General features: G+C 42.9%; 9 protein-coding genes across 9 annotated transcripts; 3 read left to right on the plus strand and 6 right to left on the minus strand.

Moving 5' to 3' along the window:
• Window positions 1-626: 626 nt before the first annotated feature.
• On the minus strand, window positions 627-1,387 carry EAE98_004157 (uncharacterized protein; the record flags this gene model as incomplete). The annotated part of the gene is made up of 3 exons (XM_038951777.1): window positions 627-1,076; window positions 1,135-1,218; window positions 1,247-1,387. The coding sequence occupies 3 exons, from the start codon at window positions 1,385-1,387 to the stop codon at window positions 627-629; spliced, it is 675 nt and encodes a 224-aa protein (XP_038812250.1).
• A 982-nt stretch (window positions 1,388-2,369) lies between these two features.
• EAE98_004158 (uncharacterized protein) lies at window positions 2,370-3,067 on the minus strand (the record flags this gene model as incomplete). The annotated part of the gene is made up of 3 exons (XM_038951778.1): window positions 2,370-2,413; window positions 2,463-2,689; window positions 2,790-3,067. 3 exons carry the CDS (start codon window positions 3,065-3,067, stop codon window positions 2,370-2,372), a joined length of 549 nt encoding a protein of 182 aa, XP_038812251.1.
• A 1,000-nt stretch (window positions 3,068-4,067) lies between these two features.
• On the minus strand, window positions 4,068-4,666 carry EAE98_004159 (uncharacterized protein; the record flags this gene model as incomplete). Its single annotated transcript, XM_038951779.1, has 2 exons — window positions 4,068-4,506; window positions 4,557-4,666. The coding sequence occupies 2 exons, from the start codon at window positions 4,664-4,666 to the stop codon at window positions 4,068-4,070; spliced, it is 549 nt and encodes a 182-aa protein (XP_038812252.1).
• Window positions 4,667-4,852: 186 nt separating this feature from the next.
• On the minus strand, window positions 4,853-5,149 carry EAE98_004160 (uncharacterized protein; the record flags this gene model as incomplete). The annotated part of the gene is made up of 1 exon (XM_038951780.1): window positions 4,853-5,149. The coding sequence occupies one exon, from the start codon at window positions 5,147-5,149 to the stop codon at window positions 4,853-4,855; it is 297 nt and encodes a 98-aa protein (XP_038812253.1).
• A 905-nt stretch (window positions 5,150-6,054) lies between these two features.
• EAE98_004161 (uncharacterized protein) lies at window positions 6,055-7,208 on the plus strand (the record flags this gene model as incomplete). Its single annotated transcript, XM_038951781.1, has 4 exons — window positions 6,055-6,139; window positions 6,191-6,859; window positions 6,923-7,015; window positions 7,081-7,208. 4 exons carry the CDS (start codon window positions 6,055-6,057, stop codon window positions 7,206-7,208), a joined length of 975 nt encoding a protein of 324 aa, XP_038812254.1.
• A 199-nt stretch (window positions 7,209-7,407) lies between these two features.
• Window positions 7,408-8,871, minus strand: EAE98_004162 (uncharacterized protein; the record flags this gene model as incomplete). The annotated part of the gene is made up of 1 exon (XM_038951782.1): window positions 7,408-8,871. The coding sequence occupies one exon, from the start codon at window positions 8,869-8,871 to the stop codon at window positions 7,408-7,410; it is 1,464 nt and encodes a 487-aa protein (XP_038812255.1).
• Window positions 8,872-9,212: 341 nt separating this feature from the next.
• EAE98_004163 (uncharacterized protein) lies at window positions 9,213-10,544 on the minus strand (the record flags this gene model as incomplete). Its single annotated transcript, XM_038951783.1, has 1 exon — window positions 9,213-10,544. One exon carries the CDS (start codon window positions 10,542-10,544, stop codon window positions 9,213-9,215), a length of 1,332 nt encoding a protein of 443 aa, XP_038812256.1.
• A 1,911-nt stretch (window positions 10,545-12,455) lies between these two features.
• On the plus strand, window positions 12,456-13,253 carry EAE98_004164 (uncharacterized protein; the record flags this gene model as incomplete). Its single annotated transcript, XM_038951784.1, has 1 exon — window positions 12,456-13,253. One exon carries the CDS (start codon window positions 12,456-12,458, stop codon window positions 13,251-13,253), a length of 798 nt encoding a protein of 265 aa, XP_038812257.1.
• Window positions 13,254-15,931: 2,678 nt separating this feature from the next.
• On the plus strand, window positions 15,932-17,887 carry EAE98_004165 (uncharacterized protein; the record flags this gene model as incomplete). The annotated part of the gene is made up of 1 exon (XM_038951785.1): window positions 15,932-17,887. The coding sequence occupies one exon, from the start codon at window positions 15,932-15,934 to the stop codon at window positions 17,885-17,887; it is 1,956 nt and encodes a 651-aa protein (XP_038812258.1).
• Between the last annotated feature and the right edge of the window lie 9,454 nt (window positions 17,888-27,341).

Consider the following 27,341-nt stretch of genomic DNA (forward strand, 5'->3'; position numbering starts at 1 on the left):
GCAAAAGCTCCTCACTGAAACTTTTCAGCCATGTATTAAATAAATATTTGTTTGAATGATATTTTTCTATTGATTCCAAAAAATGGGCGCCAGCGGCAAGTAAGTCGAAGTATCAAGCGGGTATCTTTTTCGAAATAAACCTACTCCAATTCCTTCGATGACAGAGCTAATTCACTGACAACTTTCAGTATTGATCAAAACCATAACTCCGGTCAGGAATATCGCCGTGATATTATTCACCCACGATTTATCTGATACGACTACCACGTAGACTGTCAAAATTCCGAGTCTTGGATTTTTTTCCTAAAAAAAGGCGGTAGAGTGAAACCATTGAGATGTTGTGATTGGACTAATATGAGTATATGTAGTAAGCTTATATCAGACTGAGGATTTTGACAAAGAGAGAGAGAGGGTATTGGCATGGTGATGTTATCAATTCTTAGGCTCAGAAATCCGATCGCTTGATGGACGCTATTAGAGCTCAACATGGCTCTTGTGTCCCAAGTAAGTTCAGCTGTATCGGACCAAGTACTGTCGTCGGGCTAGGAGTGGATGCTGATGAGATATAAAGCTAGAACTATTCTCTGGAAGACTGGCGTCTCTAAGCCGGTGCAGAATAGGATTCTTTAAGTGCGATATGGACGCTTGTCAATATCGACAGAAGGCAATGACCCTGTATCAAGAGTGGTTGTAGTTCCTGTGGCACCTCCTCTTCCCCTTTTTAGATCGTCAGTTGAAACGAACTTTTCTTTCTCCAATCCAATTCTCTTCATAATCTTGCTATAAGATTCTTCGGTGAATCTCAAACCATAAGCATGCTTAGTGCCGGGATGATTCTTAGGCCTGAAGGTGACGAAAGAGTCGATTTCAAGAGTATATCTGTGCTGAAGTTGGAGGTAACAACGCTTTGTGAAATTTATACCGCTGGGCTCGACGGCATATTTTAATCCATAACTATTTTCTTCGGGTCGCCAGCGATATTTCGGGCCAAAGGCGCAAGGGGTGAGTGCTCCAGGATCTCCGCGTTTGTTCAAGAATTCCTGAAAGGTACTGAAGTCGCTCCCAAGCGCTGAAATCTTTGATCCAAGTTAGTCTACAGAAATTCAATGAGATATGAAGAAGCCTTGAGCTCACAATGACAAAGGTAACATAAGCTATGTTATACCTCTCTCTTACACCCAAAACCAGAGCTGGATGTCCATAGGACCCCTTCTCTAACTTGCAATGTTTTGCGGTATCATCACACATTTAGACACTGCGTGCAGAAATTCGGGCAACGATTCTCCGAACAAATTCCTTCACAAGTGTTTTCGGCTTTCGTTCTGCGCAATTTTACAATGCAGCCTGCACCAAGCTCATGTTTCTTTAGGGCAATCTCTGGTACCATGACAACGTCAAATCTGGCGAGGAGACGTTGGACAAGGTCGGCTTTCTTTAAAGGAAGATAGATGTGTCGGGAAGAGAAATAAATAAGTGATCAGTGAGATAGGCTATTGGAGGCGCAATTTGGTGGAGATATCCGGATTGATTGCTGGTATATCGTCGTGGAGACTCAGAGTACTCATTACCTATTTATCATGGCTGCATCTTATACTCCACCAAACTTTGAAACACAAAATAATCACCGAGAATCTTCACGATACCTAATCGCGAATATCCATAATTGAATGAGACAGACGGTTCTGATTGTTTCCCGTAGTTCTAATCATCCATTTTCTGTAGCTGTCGCATTCATGAAACGAGAGGCCATTGCCTTGATAACCGTTTCAACACCTCGAAATAACCTTTCTATACAATGTATTATATTGATTATATTAATTGTTGCGCACATCGCCCGTGAATAAGTGCATCTTCTCGAACATCCTAAAGATATTTGAAATCCCTTTCAGAGATCTAACACAAAATCTCTTCCCAAGACAATGCACTTTGTCCAGACTGCGACTTCGGAATCCGAAGTCACTCGACTTAGATGCATCAACTTTCTTCAATTGAGTACCGGAAACCTCCATTCGTTTCTTTTCTTCTTCTGTATACTCTTTGTCACTCCATATTCGCCCTAAATCAAGAATCAGCCCTAAACTCTTAGAACTCGATTTTTCTTAAATTTTCACTACAACCTTATACGATTCTCACATTATGAAGGAATATTAATATGACAGGCAGCATTCCGGGCTAAAAAATCTGAGCATTTGCATGAAGATTATTAGGAACGTGATAAGTTACACTTTCACAATATAGTAATCGTAATTTGTATACAAAATAATATTCACTGTCTGCAGCAAATACCCATAACGATTCTCAAATTTAACACGAAACATTACACAACATGGTCCTGGACCGCGATCTTTCTTGCTCATTTCTCTGTCGATTCATGGACAGCATTCGTCTGGCTCTAGGTAAGCATAGGGATTGTCTGCATTCCATTAGTACATCTACTTTGAGAAATGGATCATGCGGCTTACTCTCACGATGCCGGTTCACGGTTTGTAGTTGTTGAGTAGGTGGCGGTGGAGCTGGTGATGGTGCTTGTAGCAACCCATTATTGATACGCGATATAGGATGAAAAGTATCAGCATGAAGCCCCAATCTTTCCATCAAATATAGATACGATCGGTGAGTAAGTCGGTAATCACTAGGTCTTGTTTGTCCCCAATTGTACGCATCAAATCTTGACAAGCTGAGCACAAATCTATGCCAAATACAGAAATTACTCTTAATCTCGACATCTTCACCATTCTCAAGCAAGTAGCGTGGCCCGCATTGAGAGCGGCAACTACCACGATACGAACTTAACCAAGGAATCTTCATTAGTGGTCCGAAGTGTTTTCTTGCTTGAAAGACTTACTGTGATGAAATGAATAGAAGGATCTGGGCCATATCGATTGTGAATGTTGAGAACAACCGCTGGGTGATCAAATGCATTGATATCCATTAAGTGCCGCATACCAGTGTGACGTTGACAAAGGGGTCGTAAATCTCCATTAGTGTCATTGAAAGGTGGGAGCCACAAAATACATCCCACGCCAATTTCGTGTATCTGTAAAGCAGGTCCATTTCTGGTGCTCATCTTGAATAGATCTATATAAAATTCCTTGGGATATTGGAAAGACAAAAGAGTATGGGACAAGATATAAAATGCTCATCTGCCAGAGATATCGAGCGGAATGACTTTTCCTAGTGAGGAATAACAAATGATTATATACACCCATCCAATTTCATTCGACTCTGTACGCCATCGCGAGAGGATAAAGAAATATGGAAGCAATGTCAGAGACAGCGACGGCCCAGGATTACGAGGTGCACCAAGACTGAACAATAATTCTTTCCTCGTTCTCGACATGATGAAGTCCCAATGGCTTTCTTTCAGATGTTTCTAAATAAGACTTTATTCATTCAAGTCATGGACCCTATAGTTACTGTATTATAGAAACATTTCAACATCATCAAAGAAATCATCGCACGGGTAATTCTCCCGACGCACAGTCCATCGATATCAAGATCTCAAAACACATCCTCATTGACTCACTTGAATCAAACTTGGAACTCGTTGTCTCCAGTAGTCTCTCAATTCGTGCCTAATTTCGCCTTCCTCACTACAGGCCCAATCCCAACTCCAATGGCCACGGCCAATCAACCAACCGCGACCGCGACCCTAGAATCTTCCAACTTTGGAATGTCGTAGCCTTGCATTGAGACCTTGAACGCTCTGCAGAATCACAAAGAAATATTGAGTCAAATTTAAGACATTACAATTGTTGTATATGTTTAAGGATGAAGGCGGTGATGCTGTTGATGTTTGTCGGAAGGAATTGACAATTAAAATGTTGGTGTTGGGGATTCCATTGCCTAGCACCTGGACACGTGTGGAGTCTCAGCCACCGGCCAACTGTGGCACAGTAACTTGCCTTTATTGCCCAGGTGGTCGGAGCTAGGCGAGGACGAAAGTACGACAGCAATGTTAGATTAAGAATTTTGATGTTAATATTTGTATGATTTGTTATGGCAAGGATTTCTGAATAGGAAATCACAAACATCGCAAAATGAACCCAAGAGAAATTCAAAGAGTGCTAGAATCCCTCCATGACGTTTGGTTGAATTCTCTCCAACTTGCTGGACAACTGAGTCCACAGTTTCTCGCCAGCTGCAGCACCATCTTGACTTGTCACAAAACACGACTCCCTGTAGTTTGAGGTAAGAAGCTGTTTCCTATCTGTGCGTATCATGGAAGGGTGATGAACCGACGATAAGAGTCCCCCATTTCCGATATATTTTCCGTGAGATTTTTCGCCAAATGAAGTTGCAAATACTAATCTTCTCGCACCTTCTTCAGTAGTCCTTCCCATGAAGTTCTCTATTTTCTTTTGAAATTGGGTGGCTATTTCGGTCGAGAGATTTGATTGACACCAACCTGGCTGTTCGATGTTGAAGATGACGGGGTAGTTTGGCCCGTGTAGAGATACAAAATGACGAACGACGAGGATTTCCATGAGTTTTGGAACGCTGTATCTGTGAAATTTTTAGCTGTGTGGCATTAATGAAGAAGATGATGTTTGTACCTATCATTCATACGAGCGGTTTCCTTGTCATTCAAAGATGCGAATATATCATCAGATTTCCATTCCAAAAAATCACTGAGGAAATGCAGATCGGAGGGAACTATTGTCATATGTGGTGTTGTACCGAAAAAGTTTGTAGTTTCTTTCGATTTCAAAATTATTCAGATTGCCATTAAGAAAGTCGAAATAACATTAACCGTGATAGTTGACTCATTATTTTCCACTACGCGATGTTTTTGGTCATGATTCCCGCATTTAGGAGCATGACATCCAAACGCGGCAGAGTTTTTGCCTTCTCAGAAAAACTGAATGCCAGGTACGTAGGAAGACCAATCAACCTGCAATGTTGCTAAGATGTCTTCTCTTATAGCGAAAGTCTGTTCCAGCTCGAGCTTGGCTTTATCTGCTTTCTCGAGGGAGCGACAAGCAAGAATGACTCTGGATGCTTTGAGTTTGAGGTAGTACTCCGCTGCTTCGAAGCCTAGACCTGTATTTCCATCGGTGATTATGATGGTCTTGCCTTTGAAACAAGTGGTTGGTTTAGGCACCTTGACGATAAATTGGGAGTGTAGTAGTCGGAGTGTAAACACCATTTTGAAGAAGACGAGAAAGTAGCGATGTATGCTATATTTTCAAGCGGGTGAGGCTCCTTTATTTAAAGCCCAAAGAACGAAGAACTTAGAGTATTTTGCTACACCATCTCACTTTCCAAGCAAAGAAGAGGGGACCTTGACAATTTCTCAACATCTCGGAATTCGACTTGAATTCATAAACCCGTTTGGCACACAGCATTGACATCGCCAAGAGTAAGAATTGGTACTCCAAAATGGAGATAGTTAAATATATGAACTCATAAACTCTATTTTCGGCTGCATAATATCGCAAGATGGGAGTGAAGCACGCCGGAAGTTTTATCAATCATGTCCTCAACGATGGGGGCTCGGGGGTATGCGAACATCGGATTTGGAGATCAAAAATTGAACTTACATCCGACGCGGTCTAACGGCCGCTCGCGGACGCAATAACCGCATGGCATAACTCCGTCAGAAATCTAACTCCGTCATCAAGCAAACTTCTAACTCATTAATCCGTATGCTAACATTCTCTTTCGGAATTACTGCTACTTTGTGGGTACTGAAATGTGAGTTTTCGGTCGAATTATAGGTCTCCTCACTTGGACATTGGTAAGCATTTCGGACTCTATTCAATTAGTACAGTCCATCAATGCAAAAATTTGGCAGTGACATCGATGATGTCAAGCAAATGCTGTGGATGGAGAACTGAATACCCTTCGCCGATGGATTAGGGCCCAGAATATTGTGGATTGGGAAGGAACTGTGATAGAGTTCGAGAGCGATGAAACTATGTATATAAAGACTGCATTTCTCGATCACCAGAATGTTTCTACTCATCAACACATCATCAACTTCAACATTACAATCAACCCACCAACACATCTTTCGATAGTTCCCTATCTCGATTCAATACAAACAGCAAAATGGCCAGTCAAAAGCAATTCAACCAAGAGACAAATGGCGCTGAAGTCGTCGCTTCATTCCCAAAGTCTGTCGCTGACAAGACATGTGAGTTCATCCTATTCTCCCTTACACATGAACTTGCTCTAACATTCTTAGTTGTTATTACCGGCCCAACACCAGGCGGACTGGGAGCTCAAACAGCCTTGCTACTTGCTGCATCTAAGCCAGCAACTATTCTCCTCCTCGGACGCGACGAATCCAAAGCCGCACCCGCCGTAGAATCAGTGAAAGCGGCTTCTCCAAGCACAACTGTTAAATTCGTTCATTGTGATCTCGGAAAGTATTCATCTATCAAAACTGCAGCTGAATCTATTCTGGCTACCACTCCCAAGATCCACACCCTCATCAATAATGCGGGTGTCATGGCGCCAGCCGAATACAACACTACCGCCGAAGGTCTGGAGGTTCAATTTGGTGCAAACCACGTGGGGCATTTCCTTCTAACAAACCTACTCATGCCAGCTATTGTTGCTGCTGCATCTGAAGGAGCACGAATTGTCAATCTTTCCAGTATGGGATGGTCATTGGGCGAAGTTAGATTCGATGACTATAATTTCAATGATGGGAAAGACTATGACAAATGGTCAGGGTATGGCCAAAGCAAATCAGCAAATATTCTATTTACCGTTGAGTTGGCAAAGAGATTGAAAAGCAAGGGAGTACACGCATTTGCTGTTCACCCTGGCGTGATCATCACGAATTTGGTAAGAGAGATGGATCCGGAGAAAGATTATGGCTCTATGACCGAACGTTTCAATTCTAGAGGTAATTCAGACTTCGAATTCCATCATTCAAGATAGTCCAAGTTTTACTGACAAGATAATGAAGGACACATAAAAATGGATGGCTCATTGCCTTGGAAGAGCTTAGAAGCTGGCACATCCACAACATTAGTTGCGGCTCTTGATCCAGCTTTGAAAGGTAAATCCATTATGACTTCCCAAATTACCATACTTTCTCAATGCTAACACTTGGAAATCATACAGATCACTCGGGTGCCTACCTTGCCGATTGTCAAATTGCTGAAACTGCAGATTATACCACCAACCCAGACTATGCGGAGCGATTGTGGGCGCTGAGTGAGAAGCTTGTAGGACAAAAATTCGATTTGTAAGAAGATTGTTCTACTAGAACTAAGACAGATATAGACTCGCCGCTCTTGAGGCATAGTGTAAATTTTAGCAATTAATAGATTCTGGCACTCACTTTGGATATGATTATACCGAACTGAATTTCTATTTGAGAGAAGACGGACTGCCGAGAGAAGTGATACACTCTGTCTAAAGATGCGTACCATCTTCAAGAAATATATGCTACATGTTTTCCCCAAAAATCGAACCCACATCACCAATGTAATTGTTCCAATCTTCGATAAACTTCTCACATTTTCTCAAGTGCAAGGTACCATAAATTCCATCCCTTGCAAATCGAGCGAGTCGACGGATCCAAAGACCTCTTCCGTATGTATCATCCATATACGTCGGGTCCGCCTCCTGCATCATCCGATCAAAATACTCTTTAACAATTGTTACATCCTCATTGAGGGGCAGCTCTAAAGGCGCGTCATAGTCTCCGTCCCATGGATATGTAAAGTTATTACCGTATTCGAAACGCTCCTCGTAGAACCAGAGCCAGGACCTAGGAGCTCTAGTCAGAACTAACGGCATGGACTTTACATCATCCCAATCAATGACTCCGCTAACTTCCCACTTTCCAGATTCGGACTTTTCGACGAAAATGTGACGAGGCTCGAGATCCCAGTGCCACAAAACGTTGATTGAGTCAGATGATTTGAAAAAGTGTCTTGCCGCCATCTCCTCCAAAACAACTAGCAACATGTCCCACACTTTATCATCTTCAGTTCTGTTACTCTGGTGGTATTTTATCATATTGGAGAGTAATGACGGTAAATTCTGCTTCTCAAGAGGAGGTGCGGTCTCCATGAAACTCGCAGAGAAGCCAGCGAATTCAATTCGTGGTGTGGAAGAATCAATCGAAGATGAAGTCCACGGTACAGCATGGGTGCCAACCAGTCTTCCCGGCTTATCTAGAGTGGTTCTCTCTAATTTTATTATGAACTCAGCAATAGTCTTCACAACTTCAAGTTTCGCAGACATGGAAAGCTGCGCGGGAGTCTCAAAGAACAAGTTGTCCAGGGGTATTCCTCGAATCCTCTCTTGTAACACGAATGGTGATTTAAGAGAATTCGCAGCGGTTGTATCGATAGCCAAAACCTCAGGTACATGAAGGAATGCGAATTGCTGAAGCCACATAGTTATTTCGGCCTGATTTTGGATATCAGTTTGCTTCGACCATTTGGCATCCCATTCTCGCGGGATCCGTAGGATACGTCGCTGAATTCCAGAGCCACTTCGAAATGACAAGCCAATTACCCGAGTGAAACTTCCTCCATCCATCCGCTCTATAGTTGATGGTTCGCCAAGGCCTATATCAATACACAACTGATTGACTTTACAGCGGTAGGTATCAAATGATTCTTGCTCGTACACGTAAGTAGATGATTTGGTTGGGAATCGGGTTCTCATAGAAGAGTTGTTAGAAATGATGTCTTCATTAATGAAGTCATCATCTGGGAGATCAAGATTCTCGGCGCCAACATTTCCAATACGATTGGCATGGCTCTCATCTAGCTTGGAATGCGTATCGTCTTTGTACCGTTCCACAAGTGCATCGAGATAGGGATCGCAAAATGATTCACGAAGTGGCACACTATCAAATGTGATGCCCGAGGCCAGGCTAGAAGTATCAGAGTCCATACGGGATGACGATCAGAATGGGATATCAAGGGTAAACCTGGGTTGAAAGGTTTCGGCTTATATGCTGGATGCGGCTCTGAGATTTGTTTTTTGGGGGATGCAGGCAATAAGCTGCAGACTTCAGGCGTGGCAATAAACTAGAATCTCCTAAAGAAAATTGTCAATCACGCAATCGATTTTGGAAGACGTGAATGGAGTAAGAATGATGAAAACATAAATGGTAAAAGATCCTATGTCTCATTCGCCGTACAATAAAACCCAATAACAAAAGAAATGGATACTATAGTGAATACCATCTGATGAATAATTGATAGTGAAGTGAACATCCCCCAATCGAATTGTTACTCCCAGTCATGCTCAACCATCCAAGCATCCTCTAATTGCAATCCAGATTCTTTAAGATCGCAACCTATGTGCCCCCATTTTTCTGAATATATCTCATCTCCACTTCGGATTAATATCTCAAGTGCTTGTTCGAAACCCCGAGGATCGCGATGAAATGGCTCTCCTTGACCTCCTAACTGCCTTCGTTGCCAATGATTTCTAGCGCTTGGATCATTGTTTTTCCATTCTGCTTCGGCTTGAACCAACTTTATCAGTTGTCGGAAGCCTTCCCCTCCAATCATATCTTCTGCCAAATTATTCAAGTCAGTTGTCGTTTTGGGAGGCATATCTGGATTGTATTTTCGACGAAAGAGCAAGTTTAGATCAATTGTTCTTCCCACATCCATAACCCAGCCCGCCTCGGCCGTATCTAGCTTAATACCTGCCATCTGAAGCCTCTGATACATGTCGCAATCAGAAGAGTAATAGCTGATCATTGGATCCCATCCCCCCATTTTCACAAAGCTTTGTACGTTATTTAGCGCAAGCCAATCATACTCGAAGAAGCGAATTCCCCATCCATCGTATCCTTTCGCGTAATCAGGATCCGAGGTCCTCCGAAGTTCATCGACAGCTCGCATGTATAGAGACTTGTGAGATGTCGCAGGATTGCGTTGTTGATTCAGTGGTGCATGGGTTAAGTCTTCGTCGGACAATACGATAACATCCATATGACTCCAGAAATAATTCTCCCAGTCATTTTCGAGTGCCGTGTAAATATAGAAATTCTGAAGTTGGGAAAAGGTAAGAAGGGTTGGCGTCGAAATTACGTTTACACCAAAGATATTTCTGAGCCGATCGACATTCAGATACGAAGGGTTCTGAAGTGTGATCTTCGGTTTAGAAGCAAAGTTGGATCTCATTGTGCCAGTATTATCCACAACATATATGTCCTCTGCAGGCCACCCTGCAGTAATATATGATAGAACGCACTGCTGTAGTAAAGGCCAGTTCCGAGTGAAACCTATGAAGAGAGGAGTCTTTTCCGCAACATGCTCTTTGGGAGGTCTGTTCCACGATGGTATGTCAGGAAGAGTTTTGTACTGAAAGGTATCGACGACTTGGCGTGAAGCATGAGAGGTTTCGACATTCAAAAGTTGTTTGTGAATCGGTCCTGGTGGTCGAGCTCTCACAGCCGGGGGTGGGTTGAATGGTCCTGGTCCCTCGAAGTCGCCCCTCTGAGCAACTCCAACTCGTTGCGTTGTCAAATCTGGTGTTTTTGTCCATAAATAAAATATCAGCAAGATATACAGCAAGAACAGGACAGAAGCGCCCTTGTACCTCGCCATTTTCAAGTGTTTTCGAGGAAATTAAAGAACATGATGCTCTGAAAGAGTATGCAGCTTTTGAGATATACCCATCAATTTTGTTTTAAACTACAAGTACAGCAGATTCGCATATGCTTACGACGATACTGTGGACAGGTATCAAAATAATCAAGCTTATAATGCGGGTACTGTATCTGAAAGTCTCGCCCCTCATTCTTCCCTTGAATCAAATATCTAATGAATTCTGCATTGAGACTTCTTGTTGTCCAAATTATTTCAGACTGCGAGGGCTGCAATGCAGATTGGCCCCGAAAGTTCTTTTCAGACTTTAACACGCCTCCAATCGTACCTGATGAAGTATATCAGCGACAGCTGTTGCTATTGGGAAGATCGCTGTCCTGCAATCTATCTGTGGAGACTATGCCAAGTCGGGATCACTACTGTGGGCCGGTCCGTGTTAGCTCTCCACTTGGTGACGAAGTGTTTTTGTTTTGATCCGGCGAGGAAGTGAGATCGGTTTCATATCTCGCTGATTGAGATTGTTAAAGCAAACATTTCCAAAACACAAAAGTTCGTGAAACGGAAGCAATCGTCCACTTTCACGTGACCATATTCAAAAATCATATTGGGGTATCACCTGTAGGGCTGAAATTGTATCGGAAACATGGCTCGGACCAAACAGTAGAGAGCATAAAATATATGATTCCATGATCGCATCTTTTTTGACACATCAACTCGCGTGTAGATGGGGCTGTCACGTGGTGGAATGGGGAAGCTCATGCCCAAAATCTCAGCTCCGAAGTCTTATAGATACCAGACATAGAAACGGAGAGGTGTGCCAAGATACACGATATGGGATCATTGAGGGTTCCGGGAAAATCCCTTAATCGAAGTGAGACGCGAACCCCTTCATCGAGACGAGCACGTTCATCACAACCGATATTCGGAATACAATACTGCATAGCCTACAGCCATCGCATGCTCCATCAGTTCATACTCACGAGATAAGAAGTAGACTCGGGTTACAAATTGAGGCTCAATGATGTAACCGGACATTGGAATCTTCTTCTTCTGCTCAGCTTAGGTAGTGTTCAAGATGTTGAGCCTCAAAACGAGGCGTAGTTCTGAGATCACATGATTTTTCTTCCATTCAACCAATCATTTTCGTTCTCCCGAAGGATTGTGGCTCGTCCAATAAATCACAGCCCCGCTGCTTACTTCCACAATTTCGAAAGCTTGGCTTGCACTTGTGATTTACGAAATCTGCCTTGCGCCGAATTTTGGCTCCATGCGACTTGCCGTGCTTGCATTCTTTTTGACATCTGCCTCTTCGTTTCGATGAACCAACCAATGTAAGTTTGCGAAAATCTGAGTGTTGAGTAATGCTTGGTTATCGCAATGACTCTACGCCTTAATTTCCCCTCATTTTGTACACATTTACCCCTAGGAAATGGAATCACGTAGACGTACTAGTCACAATGCACACCATAATCTGTCCTCTAGGTTCTAGGCAATCATCGCTACCGATTGTTTCCAGAACTATTGCTTCATTACTATTGGATAGGATCTGAGTCAGTTGAAAGTCATCGGCGAGCCAGTGGTGGATACCCACAATTGCATCCCCTGGTTTATTCACAATGCGGATGTTATCATATGTGGCTGAGGCTTGGACTCACATTTCCCTTGTGGTGAAAGGCCTCCGAGTTTTAGATTGTGCGATCCAATCCGACTTTAAAACCAAGATAGGTTCTATCCATTGATCAATTCCTTTCTTCTTATTTCTCCAAACATTTCAGATTATACAAAGGTTTTTGTTTCATTCGACACAGACCACAGTAGGGCTGCATATTAGTTCGTCTATCAAGTCACTGAATTAGTCTCATTATTATCTACCACTACTATCACTCATCAAACACTTCCACGACCGCAACTATGTCTCCAACTGGAGTTGCCTTTCAAACACAAGTCGACACTCTCCTGAATGAGTTGTCAGACTGTATTGGATTTTGCCATCAGATCCGAGAAACTCGACGACTAGGTACTAAGCACGAGAATTTCGACAAGCTTCAAGACACCCTCCTCCACTCACACACCACCCTCTCAGTTCAATATGATACTTTAAATCGGTGTTTCGGGCACAGGATGGCTGTCGGCGATGAAGCATCCATTCAACCAATGAACACATGTCTCCGGGCAGTATCATCTGATATCAAAAGAAAACTATACGAGATCGCCAATAAGACCACACAAACCTCCGGTTCTAGACAACTTCCCGGCTTCGGTACACTTCTTAAACACTGGAAACTCATTGAAGAAGATGCTTCCAACATCATAATCAGACTTTCACAACGTCTAATCATTACTCCACCTGCTTCAACTCAAATTCTAACTCCCGCCACATCACCGAAACAAGAACCAAAAGTCAGATCAGATCAACAAATTGTTTCTAAAAGTGATTTCAACTTTCTGGTAGAACACATGCAGAAATCCTGGACGGAGACATGGAGCAACGAACGATTGATTTATGTCAACTATTATGATCAGAAAAACAAAGTTTACGAAAAGCCCGAGGGGTTCATCAAAGCGGTACCCACATCGTACAGACCTGCGAGGACGGAAACTGTACCGGGCTCAAGAACGAGGAACGAGGACTTGAATGAAAGAGAAAGAAGAGGTTATGCATTTGGGGGGTCGAATAGGCCTCAAAGGGAAGAGTTTTGGAGACAATGAGATGCGTATTGTACAAGGAAAAGGGTGCGGTTTTCAGGAGTTGATGGAATAAGATTTTTTGACACGGAATGAAGATATGGGTATGGTCACGATCAAGGCGAGATGTGATTCGGGATGTTATTCGGAGTTTGATGCGGTATGAGTGAGGAGTTTTGGTATCTCAGGATTATAGGACTAAGTCGCCAGCGTGCGCAGGGAATCTTGGATGATGGATATTCTTAGGGTTCAACGATTATTACAGTATATGTTTTGCGACTATCGCCTTTTTTTTTCTTTGAGAACAATGAAAACCAAACCATTATTCTCATCTCACATTTCCCACATGATTTCTGTACGTGAACATGTTTCAGGTGCCTGAGTTTACTGAGACTTCAAACGCAGCTCACGTAATGTACCCCGCGATACCCTAGAAATATTTAGGCACCACTAGGTACTCTCTACATGGTCTTCTTTCTAGCCCAGGTATCTTTTGAGTAATGACATTTGTTCAAAATAATAATATTGCATCACTCAACTTTTTGCGAGTGAGGATAATATGTATCCTACCATGTCAAACTTCTTGACTTATAGCGATGACAAAACCAGGCTTTTGAATCCACCATGACTTCCTGGGTCGACTTGCAGGATTTTGTTCGACAATTTGGTGGGTTGATAGAGGTAGTATTGAAACAAGATAAGCTCTCAATGCCCTAGTTTGATATAGACAACAAGCTTTCATCATTTCGATTCCAAGTAGACAACTAGCCTCTATTGTTCAAATGCAAAAAAGACAATCAGTTCTGATTGTTTAAACTTCAAGTAAATAATCGGCCCTAATTGTTTAGATTGAAACTAGACAATCAGCCCTTATTGTTCCAACTCGACATGGACATTAAACCATCGACCGAGAGGTTCAAGAAAAGATATTCACTCAAGTAGTTTCGCAAGTGGCTTTATCATGGAACAGGCATAGTAATCTCAGCCATTAAAAATCATTCTGGGTGACGCTAAATTCCGAATTTTTTGTACGGTGGCTAGAGGGTCTGGTGTGAGGTCATCGCTTATCAGTCCGCTCGGAAATTTTATTGTTGTCGGGCTTCCGCACAAATTCTGCGAACTCGTCATGGGATCGGTGGCATGGGAGAGGAAAAGAAGGTATCTTCAGCTTGTGGTTTGGTTTTCGACTGTGATTGAGATTGGAATTGTGGTTTGGAGGCTAGAGTGTGAGCCATGGTGATGATATCCGCGTTCAACATATCATCGAAAATACTACCTACAACAAGCTTGTAGGTCTAGACCGCTTCAATTAGACCTGGATAGTAAAATCGTATGTGGTAAACCGAGCATCGGATCGCAGCCTGCTCTTTTCGCAACTTGCGGGAGAACGGTTTGAGAACTGATTGCTCAGCTAATACAGTCTCCACGCTATTGCATCCTACTGGATATGAAGTTTTCAACTTAACGACAATGTTTGTTTCTTGTTCCTCTCTGCAGCGCAAGACTAATAGCCTACGGCGATATTTACCCCGTTTGCGGCCTGGAGCGATGGGAAAGGATCTCGAAACGCAATATTGAGCTGCCCATGTGAAATCGACATCGCTATGGCCAGTAAACAAATGGTTTGAAGAATTCCTCAAGCTCTGCTTCTGTCAATTCTTGGCACCTAGGCATTGGTTTCAAAAGATTCTTTTCTTGAAATTGTTGAATTGTACGTCGGTGATAGCTCCCACTACCTACCTATGCAATGTCAGGTTTATAACGGCGTGGAACGACCATTTCGGTCTATATTGGTTGCGGATGTTTGGACCGAACCGAATATGGCAATGGATTCATAAACTGATATTGATAGGGCTTTGGGGAAGCTGGCAGAAGACTGACAGCTCCTCTGATCTGATTCTAAACTTCGAAATACCCAGTCCATGAATACTCGGTGGCCACTGTTTTTAGGCTCGGAATTGTGCGGCTGGCTGGTAAGTTTATCGTGTATTTGCAGGAAAAGCTAACAGATCTCATTTCGATCAATCCTTTCTCGTTTTTATCAACGCTCATTCAGTTTATATTCGGTGTCTGGTTGAACAATTGATGTGCATGGTTTTTGAAGTGCTAAATTTGGGTGTTAGACGCGACGCGTTTGGCAGGCGGTAAGGTTGATTTTGGTGTGCAAGGGCACGTCATTTCCCCCGTTTACTTCATTTATACTTTGTTCAAGCTCAAACGATCCAACTTAAAATAGTTCAATTTCAGGAATTTCCCCCGATGTACTCCTTATTGCAGGTGAAATACGAAATGGAATCCGTCTAAGGTTAGCTGCCGTTAAAGTTGATTTACATACCTAGTACCTAGGTACATAACCCCCGGCGTACCCCACGCGGAGTTCAACTGCTCTACAACTTGTCACTTTGGGGGCCCAGTCATTCCTGTACTTTTGGACTTTACAAGATGTGTTTGAATTAAGAGGCTTGGAAAGCAAATAATTTATGATCTTACCATGATTTACACACAGAAGCAATCAGATCCCTTCGCCATACGATATATTCAAAGGTTTAAGGTTACTTGGGGAATGTGAGAAATCGCCCAAAAACTATCAAGACCCACCAAAGAGGCTGAGAGGCGTGGCACAAAAGTGCATCAGCTTTTCCTGTAATACAAATCAATGATTCCTCCTCTAGTCCTCTCCTTATACTTCTCCATCATTCATCATGTCGTCTCCTTACGCAGGTCTTCCGCTCCTGCACCCCGATAAGCAAATCAGATTGCTTCGGCTGGAGCAATCATCACCTGATGGCGATGACTATTGCTTCAGCCTGACGGTTCACGACTTTTGCGATGATGCATATCACCCACGATACATTGCCATTTCGTACACTTGGGGAGATTTTGTCCCACTCATGCCGATAATAGTAAACGGTCAAAGGATGCGAGTGCGATTCAATTGCTGGTATGCTCTGTGGCAGATGAGACACCATAGCGTTACGGATTATTTGTGGATCGATTCATTGTGTATCAATCAAGATAACAATGAAGAGAAGAACTTCCAGGTGGCTATCATGGGTTCGATATACAAATCGGCATTGTGGGTCGCAAGTTGTATTGGTACTGGTGACACGATCGGTGCCATACAGCCCACCTCAGCAAGCGATGGCGGCGAAGAGGCTAGAATCGCCAGGGAGAAACTTCGAGGAAGGTTTGATCAAATACCATATTTTGATAGAGTATGGATAAAACAGGAAATTATTCTTGCGCGCGACATCACGCTTTTTTACGGATTGAAAAGCGTCTCGTGGGAAGATTTTAACATGTTAATGAGCATTGAGCAAAGAGTGTCGGGGCAAAACTTAGAAGAGAGTGCTGATTTTGGTATGTCTGATGCTCTGGAGAATTCCGAAGATGCTTCAAGTAGTTTTTACAGATGGGGTCAAATACGGGAGTATTCCATTCAGGAAGCCGAGATGAATTCTACTAGCCTACAACTTTGCAATCATCGCTCAAATTCAAAATCCGGTACATTTGTGGATTTGGTTCTCCGGTATAAAACAGCAAAGGCTACCAACCCCAGAGACAAGATATACGCACTTCTCTCTCTGCTTCCAAAGGAGGATCTCATCCGACAAAACTTGGTAATTGACTACGAACAACCTACATTTCATCTGTTTCACGCCGTTGCAAGATTAGTGTATAGTACATATGAAGATTTGGAAATTGGACAGAAGCATCAGGTCCTTGATTTGATCAGGGAATGGCTAGATATCAACGAGCACAATCTGGAAATGGATGAATACTTGAGATCAATTCCACCTTCACCATCAGACTGGCTACCCTCTTCGACCTCAGATTTGACTAATTCCTGGCTTAAAGCAATCGACCCTCATATCAGACTTGATATCAAGGAATTGTGCCAGATTCCTCAACAGAATGAACTCCACGCCAATCTTAACATTCAAGCTGAGGAGTACGCGCCTTTAACATTGCTCGAACATATAAACACGTGGCGGCAGGAAAATGAGAAATGGTCTAAAGAGCATATCAATGAACTCTTGCCTGCCAATTTAAAGACATCAAGAGTTACCATCATGTGGCCGAATCTACAGACGGATATCTTTCCAGCCATGAAGGAGTTTCTTGTCAATGCAGATGTTCGAGACGGAGATTCCATTGCAAAAGTAGTTTGGGGTAGATCCGAAATTATATACAACGCCGCAGACCATTGGACTGCGGCATATGCTGTTTTGCGCACGGTGAAAGTTGAGCATGACGACAACGAACTAGGCAAAGATGATGACTCTATCATGGATACTTCTGACGACGTTCTCGACGGCTCATCGAATCGCGAGTCAGAACAAGAGCAAGGCGCTGATGTACTTCTCGCACTCCATAGCTGGGCCATTCCGGTGAGCCAAGACCTTAAAATTCTGACAACAGGTGAAAATTCGGATCTCTCTGACATACATCGGAACCAAAATCCGGGCGTATTAATTCTACATCATCGAGACGCCTTGATACCGCTGATTTTGAACGATAGACCATTACATGCGTTGCTGTATCCCGCCCCCGCTGGATCATACTTATCAACTATTCAATTAGACAACAATGTGGAATGCAAAACTAGTCCTCCTCTGAAACAATTGTCCGACTACATCAGTGACGTGTTTGGGTAAAATTCGGGAGAAGTGGGACTAAAATATGGGTGTTCTGAATGAATAGTAATCAAAGTTGTGTCTGACAGTATTTTAACGTCATTGAAAATGACAATTAAGCAACAAATTATTCTTACTTGTCAATGTTCGAGAGTCCTGAAACGTGTGTTAAATATTCCTCTTTCTACATGTGTCAATTTCAAAGTGTGGTGAACAGCTCTCGATCAGTCCACTCTGTTTTTAATATGCGCAAGCAGTAACCCGCTGAAATTAAATTGCTCCGATTTGGAAAACCGTGAAGCCTCTTGAGTGTCTGTGAAATTCCCACCTAAGCCACTAGATTTAGCCATGGTCGACCAATAAAATTTCACCTATACTTTACATTCTTCGTCCCTGCTACTAAGTTAGGTAGGTATCTTTAAGCCTCCTGTATAAAGACCCATTCATCTTGCAATGAAGTTCCTAGACATTGATTTCAGAACGAGAGAGAGAAGCAAGGCTTCATGACACGAATTTAGAAGCAAAAGTTGCGGACTTCCTCGCGCATTCAAAACCTCGTCAGCGGGAAATGTTGTTCTTGGGGAACAGCCCACTTCTGCTACTTCTCATCTATTTCACAGAAGTGAAGTCCAGAAAATATATGCGTCAAGCTGGATGTTTGACAGTGATGAAGGATTTTGCGACATTTACGCGACCTTGAAGACAATGATGTGCGGCAACACAGATTGTGATATGGTTCCGGAATGTGGAAAAAGGGTTTGAAATTTACCAATCAGATGATTTCATTTTTCCGAGAGATGTAACAACCATACCTGGTTTCGCGTCCCGTTTTATACTACTTTAAGGAACACTATAATACTTCTAAGATAATCTATACGTCGTCTTATCGAGAACGGGTGAGTGATTCACACTGTAGGGAGTAAAAATGGAGTTTGAGAGCCTTGTGAGATATTCACTATGGCAGTTGCGAAGTCCTTAGAGTTGGAAATCCTTCTTGAGGCGAGGATGTATAAAAGGATTGATCTTCCTGGACAGTTCTGCTTCGTTAAAATTAGATTGTTAATTAGCTGAGTTCTGGACTATGATTTCCTCCGCAATTCCAAGAAAGCTTCAGAAGCGACGTGTTTAAAAGGACTTGTTTTCAGTATCATCTTTCATTCCGGTTGAGAGATGGTGAAGAAGGAAGTTTGCGAAGTATATTGTAAAAGGCTCATTGACAATAAAGAGAAAAAGATGGTGATGATAAATGTTTCAGAGACAGCATTCATTGTTATCGTCCCAGGATCAAATAGCTAGCTCAAACATAATCAGAGTCCTCGAGCAACTCATTAATAGGTCATATTTCTTTGTGAAAACCGCAACTTTGTGCTAGCCATGGCCCATAATAGAATTTCCAGTCTACGCTCTATGAAGAAGTCCTTGAGAAGAGACACAGTGGTACTTTATATACCTAGCTATGGAATACTTTTGTCTACCTGCCTGTCTATACCACAGAAATGTTCGAAAGTGAATCATCAACAGAGACTATCAATCTATTCATGTCACTTACTATCATCACATGTGAGTAAGTCAATATTCCATCCATATTGCAAAATCTCCTCCTGAATTGAAACCCACCAGATACCTATCTAAGTCACAGCCCGACTTCACAATTCAGTTTTTTAATATCGGGCCGCGAGACAGCCAATTACTGATTCCAGGCGACCATCAACCATGATGTGTGAGACACGCAGCGGTGTTTATTTCCTCAAAACTGCAGTGTTCATTTGTAGCAGCTTGGTTGAATGGTGTTCTGCGTGATTCATAATCTTCGAAACGATGAAAGTTAGGTCTTTGACAACAAGAAGCTACCGACAATTGATCATTCTTTCGACAACAGGCATTCAAAAACCACTAGCGAATATATCAAGTGTAGCATCTACTGCAGCAGCGATTCTTACTCACTGAAAGAAACAGCCAACTATTTAGAGTTCTATGGATGCAGAACTATCCTAATCATATTGAGCTACCCACCAATACCGAAACCACATTCTGTGGCCACAAACTGTCTGTAAAGTTTGAAAGTTTGTTTGGTATTTGGTGTGGATAATTAAAAGCCTCGTGGACATAGATGATATATATACTCTCAACTCACCGTCCGCCCGCCTAAAAAGTTCCCCAAAAGGTCTAATAAAAGCTCATACATTCACTCACACGACTTTCCACTCGAAAATGATGATCTAAGTATAAAAACCCCTACATCTTCCCCTTTTCCGCCTCTGCTTCTTCGCAAAGTAGGAGGACCCAATCGAATACACCAGATAGGCGTGGCATTTCTTGAAGTTGCTAACTTGCAGTGGAACTTAGTTCATCCCTGATATTTGCCGATGTAGAAATGTACACAATTCTATGAACTATGGAGGAGATGTAAAGATAGATATTGGAGAGGGAATATTTCTGTTGTCAAAAGAAGCGAAAGATTTGGCAGCTTAATTGCAGTTCCGACAGCGAACGTAAGCCTGTATACATGACAATGCGAATGAGAAGAAAGATAGATAGAAGATATCTCTTCCTAGCAAAGACATGGTTTTGAAGTCATGTAAATTGACATCCAGAACTGAGGCATATATATGAGCAGGAAGAGAAACCGGATCCCTGTGTTGTCCACATCCGGAGAATCTCAATCCTCCTCTGTATTCACGAGGAAAAGAAAATCTGATGCTCCGAAGAACTCTATATACCTATCTCAGGACAAGTGCTCATTGTATCGCAACCACACCGGTAGTGAATTCACAGCGAAGAATATTTACCCGATAAACCCCATTACACATAATCAAGTAGAAGAATCCCAAAGCTTTTCGTTTCCAAAACACATGTATCACAATACCTCTTTCTTTCATCAATACACAGCAAAGCCAGCCAGCCAGCCATTTTACTCCCAATTCTCCACCCAGAAACCATCCCTCCAATTCCAAAAAAGTTCTCCAGCATCCATCCCCATCCCCATCCTCAAAGATCCTACACCTCAACCTCAAAATCGAAAATCATCTTTCCCCCCGCGAACCTTTCATCCAGCCAGCAAATATCTCTGCAAAATCCAAACGTCGATCTTCATTCACCAAGAACATCCATGCTATCCGATCCCATCCCATCCCATCCCATGTTATCCAACTCCGAGATTTACCTACTTCCATGAACCTCATCTCCGGGATCCGATCTACACTCAAGAACATAGGTATCCTCGTATGCCGGAAATTTTTTTAGCAAAAAAAAAAAACATCAACGCCGATCATCATTCCCAAGAAACTTCACAATTTCATTCCATCCCGTCCCATCCATACCATCCCATCCCATCCCATACCATCTCATCCCATCCCATACCATCTCATCCCATCCCATACCATCTCATCCCGAGACTCACACCCAAGAACCTCATCTCCGGAATTTGATCTACACTCAACCACACTCAACCACACACCTCCGATAAATCTCCTTGTCGATCTACATATCTGCATATCTAATCTTCCATCTTCCATCTTCTATCTGATATATTCCATCCCAGTATCTCTAATAACGCACACTCTTGGTAAATAGTGAGTGTCTAGCCTCTTGTCCATTTCTAGACTATTCTTTTTTCTACAAGTTAAAGTTATACGAAGTCTAGAATTTACTATTTTATTATGCGTGGGTTATTGAGCTGAAATGAAATGGATTGGATTGGAGTAGAATGATTAGATGGAGTATGAAATGTATATTTATATATACATACACATACATGATACATAGATAGATAGACAACACAATAGCGAATTCCACTTCAAGCCAACAGATAGGTAGGTATATACCAACCAACCCACTCAAAAAAAAACCATAATCACCCGAGCAAAAAATCTCCAATTTTCTTCTTCCCTCACGTTCCAAACAAGAGATAGAGATCGAGATAACACTCAAGAACGACTGAGCCATGCACTCACCCCCACAGAAAATGTTACGCATACAACGCATGAATATCGAAAACCGGGAATCCTTGTTTCGGCTTCGGCATCGGCAATTCATTTCCTGAGGAACTGCGAGAGAGGGAGAGAGGTCTTTGGAAAGCTTGTTTATCTTTATCTATCTATTGCGAAAAAGAGAGTTCTGTAGTGTTCTACTGACGTCCATAGCATTGCAAATCTTGATAAATATGTACATCGATCGCACCATGGAAAACCGAAAGCCGAGGGTAGCATTATGATTCCCATGTAGGAAGATTAGCAGCGCGACAAAAAGAGAGAATTGGGTGTATAAGTTATAAGACAAGTATGCTTTGGCTAAGCCAAACAATGGGCGCGCAGTGTACTACTGTGAGGGAAGATTGAATGGATGGATCCTACCACTGGCAGACCCATCCGTACGGGTCAAGAATCAAGAGACGGACGAATCCAGAGAGGAGAATCAACCCTTCGCCAGCCCAATTCTGTTCGCGCGACGATCAACCCCCATCATCCACTCCACTTCAATCGGAGGCCCCGACGCGGCCCGGAAGAAATATCCCGCTGCGGCCGGTGCTGGAATCGATCATGCATGCATGCAATGTGAATCACTTCCCCGCCGCCCCTTTTGTCACGATTGCCCATCCCAGCCTATCAGTTTCGGATCGTCATAATATGCAAGGCACAAAATTTGTGTCGAGAACGAGTCTGCAAAAACTGGGTATTGCACAAAAATGCGTGCGTCTCCATGCGACCGATGGGAGGAGAAGAGGCTAGCTAATGCGGCCAGACGGAAGATTTCTAGACCTATATGTGAGGATCTTATAACCGTGCATTAATAGAGTATGATTCTAGTTGTAGATCATGATGAATCATCGATGTTTCTGCGCAAACTACCGGATTGCGTTTTCGAGTTCAAATGCCTAGAGTGATGTAACAATATTTTGCTGTATGATGCGCTAGGAAGATATCTGACGTGGTTGAAGTCTTGAAGAGCTATGGTTCTCCAAGATACTTTGCACTTGAAAGTATTACGTAAATGATGGATGAGTGCGGATGGGAACGAGACTTTTGTTCAATATGCAGTGCAGGAAGTGACGCGGCGGAAGGATCCGCGCGGATGAGTAGGGCATGGAAATAAGGAATGACTCGTAGGAAATGCAGGAGAGTGGAGATTTCAATCGCGGTGCACCATGTGCAGCAAAAACAAGGATAACATGAATGCCGATTCACCAATGATCTTTCCTCCGCCAGCAAAAGAAAGACAACTAAGATTCCAAGAACCAGACTCGTCGTTTCGAGTTGGATTTGACAGCTGGGAGGACCCCAATCCATTACGCTTAGGACAGAAGGGCGTCTGTCAAACAAAAACGCCTCTTGAGAAGAGATGAACGAAAGTATGAAATAGCATGTAGACGAGCGTGCGTGCGTCCTTATGTGTGCCATTTGATTGGCGAGAGTAGTCCTACGCACTGATGCTCTATACCCATAGGGATATTAATTAGACTTTGAAGAAGGATGGTGAAACGAGAGTCTGCTCACGAGGGATGGAAATGCGATATCATTACATGTATAAAGAATGAAACATAGAAGATAGTATGATATCAATTCGCACAATGACTCATATTCCCGATGATAGCGGAATAAGTAGATGGAGATCTGGGTATTGAGACTGTTTCGGATGAGGTTTCAGATCATGACGATCTCTCTACAAAGAACATCATAAAATACACCCTTTCCTTTCTCAAAACAGAAAGTTTAGCCCAATGCCGTTCCGGCAGTTGTTTCCAGGCGTGGAGTTGTGGCTCATGAGTCAATTTGCAAGACAAAACTCCTTTCATTGTCGTCAGGAAAAGAATGCCTATATGGGTAGCAGGGCAGTAACAATGGAGCAGTACTAGATCGAAATCGCTAGGAGAGAATGGAAGTATCTCGGGATCATCACGAAATGTGTGCCGTGTTTTTCTTGGAATTTGTGTTAAGAAGCCAGTGTTCGAAGATGTGTGCGGTATCTTTTCCTTGAAGACTAGGAGAATTTATCTTAGGAAGACCCCTACTGCGTAGGTAGTGTTGATGATGATACATAGAAATCATAGACAAAAGGCTAGACAACAGAATAGCCACATGCTAACTTTCAATCCGAAAAAAGCACATAGGCATCAGACATCGAAACTAACTGCCTTCGCCACAGAGCTCCAAAAAAATAAAATTGTACTTCATCACTATCAACTAATAAGCGTGGGAAAAACGTGACATTTAACTCGCGATGCCAATCTCGACGCCATAGTCAGAAGCTAACACGGCGATCACACGTAAGAGGAAACCTATTTAGACTACTAAATAAGTCTCTGAGGCTTGAGAAACTAAGTACGGGATGTAGTGATGCCACTAAAAAAATCCATCCTTTAGGGCCTTAGCTTAGGGGTCCGCCTATCGCTTTAGTGGTGGTGTAAAGCACTAAATACACGCTATCAAAGTGTAACCCAGACCCTTGGAATTCGGAGTATATTTGATTTGAGATATGGGAATGTTAACAGACTTCTGCGCTTGTTCTGTTCGCAAAAACCATAACTTTCATTCATGGATGGGAAATCGAGAAAGTGGGTTGGAAAGTTTTCGAGAATCTTCGTATTCGATGATGTACATATTTCGGACATCCATCCTGAAAACCCCCTGGCGATCCAATCAATAGAGGCAAATCCATACCCCATAAAAGCACTCTCGCCCAGCCCGGCTTTGGTCCCAGACATCCCCATAATATCTTGCGGTTCATAGATTCCGCTTTTCCAGCTCGTATCAATGAATGAATGAGCAAACAAACTTCCCAGAAAATTTAATGCAACTTTTCGCTCGCGAGCAAGTTTTCTCTGCTATGATTATGATCTATCATTCGGTCTCCAGTCTTTCCTTGCTTTGTTCGAAAAACGGTTTTGGCTTTTCGGGGCAAGCCGATGTGCCGACTGGACTTTCATTTGGCGATGGAACTGGGCAATTTCCAGAGCCAAAGTCCTGGGTGAGACCTTTTGAGGCGAAGCATTTCCAGAATACTTGTATGATAAATTACACTCCGTAGCAGTGACCCGCAGGGGGAAGCTAACGGGCAATCCGAGGTCAAACAAGCTTATGGGATCGAGGAAGCTCCGTCAGGTCGCAAGATTATGTTACAAGCCGTGTACGGTTTCTGATACTCCTTGCAAAGGCAATCTCACCATGAGAGTCCTCTGAGGAAACATATATTGGATAGGGTCCCATTATAAATAGTATCGTCGCATGTCTACCAACTCCGTAAATTGATATCAAGGGAATTTCCCACTGATTCACCCATCTCGAACCGAATGTCTTTGTTCCGACCGAAAAAAAAGGGGATGGAACAGATACCCAGCTCTTGAAAATTCCTTCCAAATTCCAGAAGTTCACCAGGTGGTTCTCCGAATCTGATTATCAAATCATTATAGTGGTCCAGTCACATGTTCTTGGCATTCTACATTTCGCACTCCTTTATGCTCCAGCTCCAAAACTATAGCAGGGCAGGCAAAGCAAGGCAAGCGAGGCAAATCCATACGATACGGTACCTACATCAGGTCCGCTGCATGTATGCAGATCCATCCAAATAGATATATACATACGTACGATAGATACATGCTTCACTACGAACGAACGAAGCTTTCAAACCCTAAGAATTCCCCGCATACTTCCCATCCCTACCCTTAAGATAATCAGCACTCACCCTACCACAAAAGAAAGACCATTCTCTATCCATCATAAGATTAAGCATAAGCATAAAAGGTAAATTTTGCTTGCCAACATAATACAAGCGTGTGCATACCATTGCCGAATCCGCCCACCTACAGATTTGATTGACTTTGTAGTGGTGGGATGATGTTTGGTAAGGCTTGTGAGTGGGTGGCGTGGGGGTGAACACCTAGTATCTAGGGGGGTATTTATGTGCTATTTGGGGTATAGAGTATGGATGTATGTATGTGTGTGTATATGTGTATATGTATGCGGTACTCTAAATCCCACAGCACAAGTTAACCTCAACGCTATCAGTGAGTAATTGTTATTGGAGCGCAAAAAGAATAGGGAGGTCTATTTGAGAGTCTGGAACATCTAATTCTCGTATCATATTTTCATACGTCGATACCATGCCAATGCATCCCAAATTCTAGAATGCTGAGAATGCTCCAAGTGATTTTTCAGAAAATTACTGCCTTCAGATGTGAAGTTGGATGTGTGTTGGTGGCTTTCAATTTTCAACGTCTCCGGAGGGAAAGGAGTAGAGAGTTCAGGCCGAGCTGCACGCATCCCACGTTCTGGAAATCCTTCCATTCGTTCTCGCTGTACCGTGTGGAAGCGGGAGAAAGGTCTCGAAAGGTGTGGTAATTCGTATGTATGTATGCTGGTGGCGCATCTGTTACAGATAGAGTAGGAGGGGAAACCCCAAATCTCCGTCCCATGTCAATCTCAATATCACTGCTTTGCTCCGAAAGGATTCGGAGCATAACATCATGATGATGATCATGACTGCTTCTCGGAACGGGGGATGTTCTTTGGGTTACTTTCTCCTTTCCAACGACCTTGCCTTGTCATGTTAACATTGGAACCATTCCAGTCACATGCTTTTGAGTCTTCAGCCTGATGCTGGTGGGTGGGCTCATGTCGTGGAGTGTAGATGGTAAGGTATGCAAGGTGATAATGCTGCTCGACGATTATGGTTGATCAGATACCTGTTCGCGTGGGGTTTAATTGGGTTTGCACGGTATGATCACGAACTGCGGGCCGTCTGTGATGATGATGTGAAGATAATTGATGAATGAGTGGATGTGAATGTTTTCATCTCGATGACCATTATTAGATAGTAAAGATACAGCGTCTCATCACATAAATTCTTAACATAACGGGTGCGAGAAGGAATCTCAATGAATTTGGAGTTCCGGAGCTTGGATTTCCCCTGCTTCCGCTAATTGCTAATTGTTATCAACACTGAGGTTGCCCGTTTCTCTTGGCTCTTGTTTGCTTGCTTCACATCACATCACATCATCATGTCGGTGGAAGATCGTCATGTTTTTGACCCGTTTTACACCCAAAACATTTCCAGTCGGACGTAACGGCGCCTACCGTGAGAATGCCGATGTAGGTCTACATGTAAATTTGTCTAAGCGCGAAATTCACGTCTCCATAATGCCCATTGAATAGAAATAAAGTCGTAGATGATCATGGAGATCCTATCCACATTGATCCCATAATTTTGCTTAACATGAATAAGTGAGCAAGTGATGTGCTCTATGCAGAAGGTAGTCCAGCATATCAAGGCGTGAGGCTTTTGATTTTCCGAAATGGTCAAAGTCGTGACTGAACTTGGGCTTGGTCCTCCATGCTAATATCTTACCCGCTGCCCGCTGTCAAAAATGAAGCTATTGGAGAGCTCGTCAACATGATAGATTGATAATTATATTAACAATGCGGAAACTGGTCAATGGAAGAGTGTGATCGCACGTGTTTGATTCGCACTCGATCACCTTGAG

This window comes from Botrytis deweyae (assembly GCF_014898535.1).
Source record: "Botrytis deweyae strain B1 chromosome Unknown BDEW_007, whole genome shotgun sequence".
Classification (NCBI taxonomy): Eukaryota; Fungi; Ascomycota; class Leotiomycetes; order Helotiales; family Sclerotiniaceae; genus Botrytis; species Botrytis deweyae.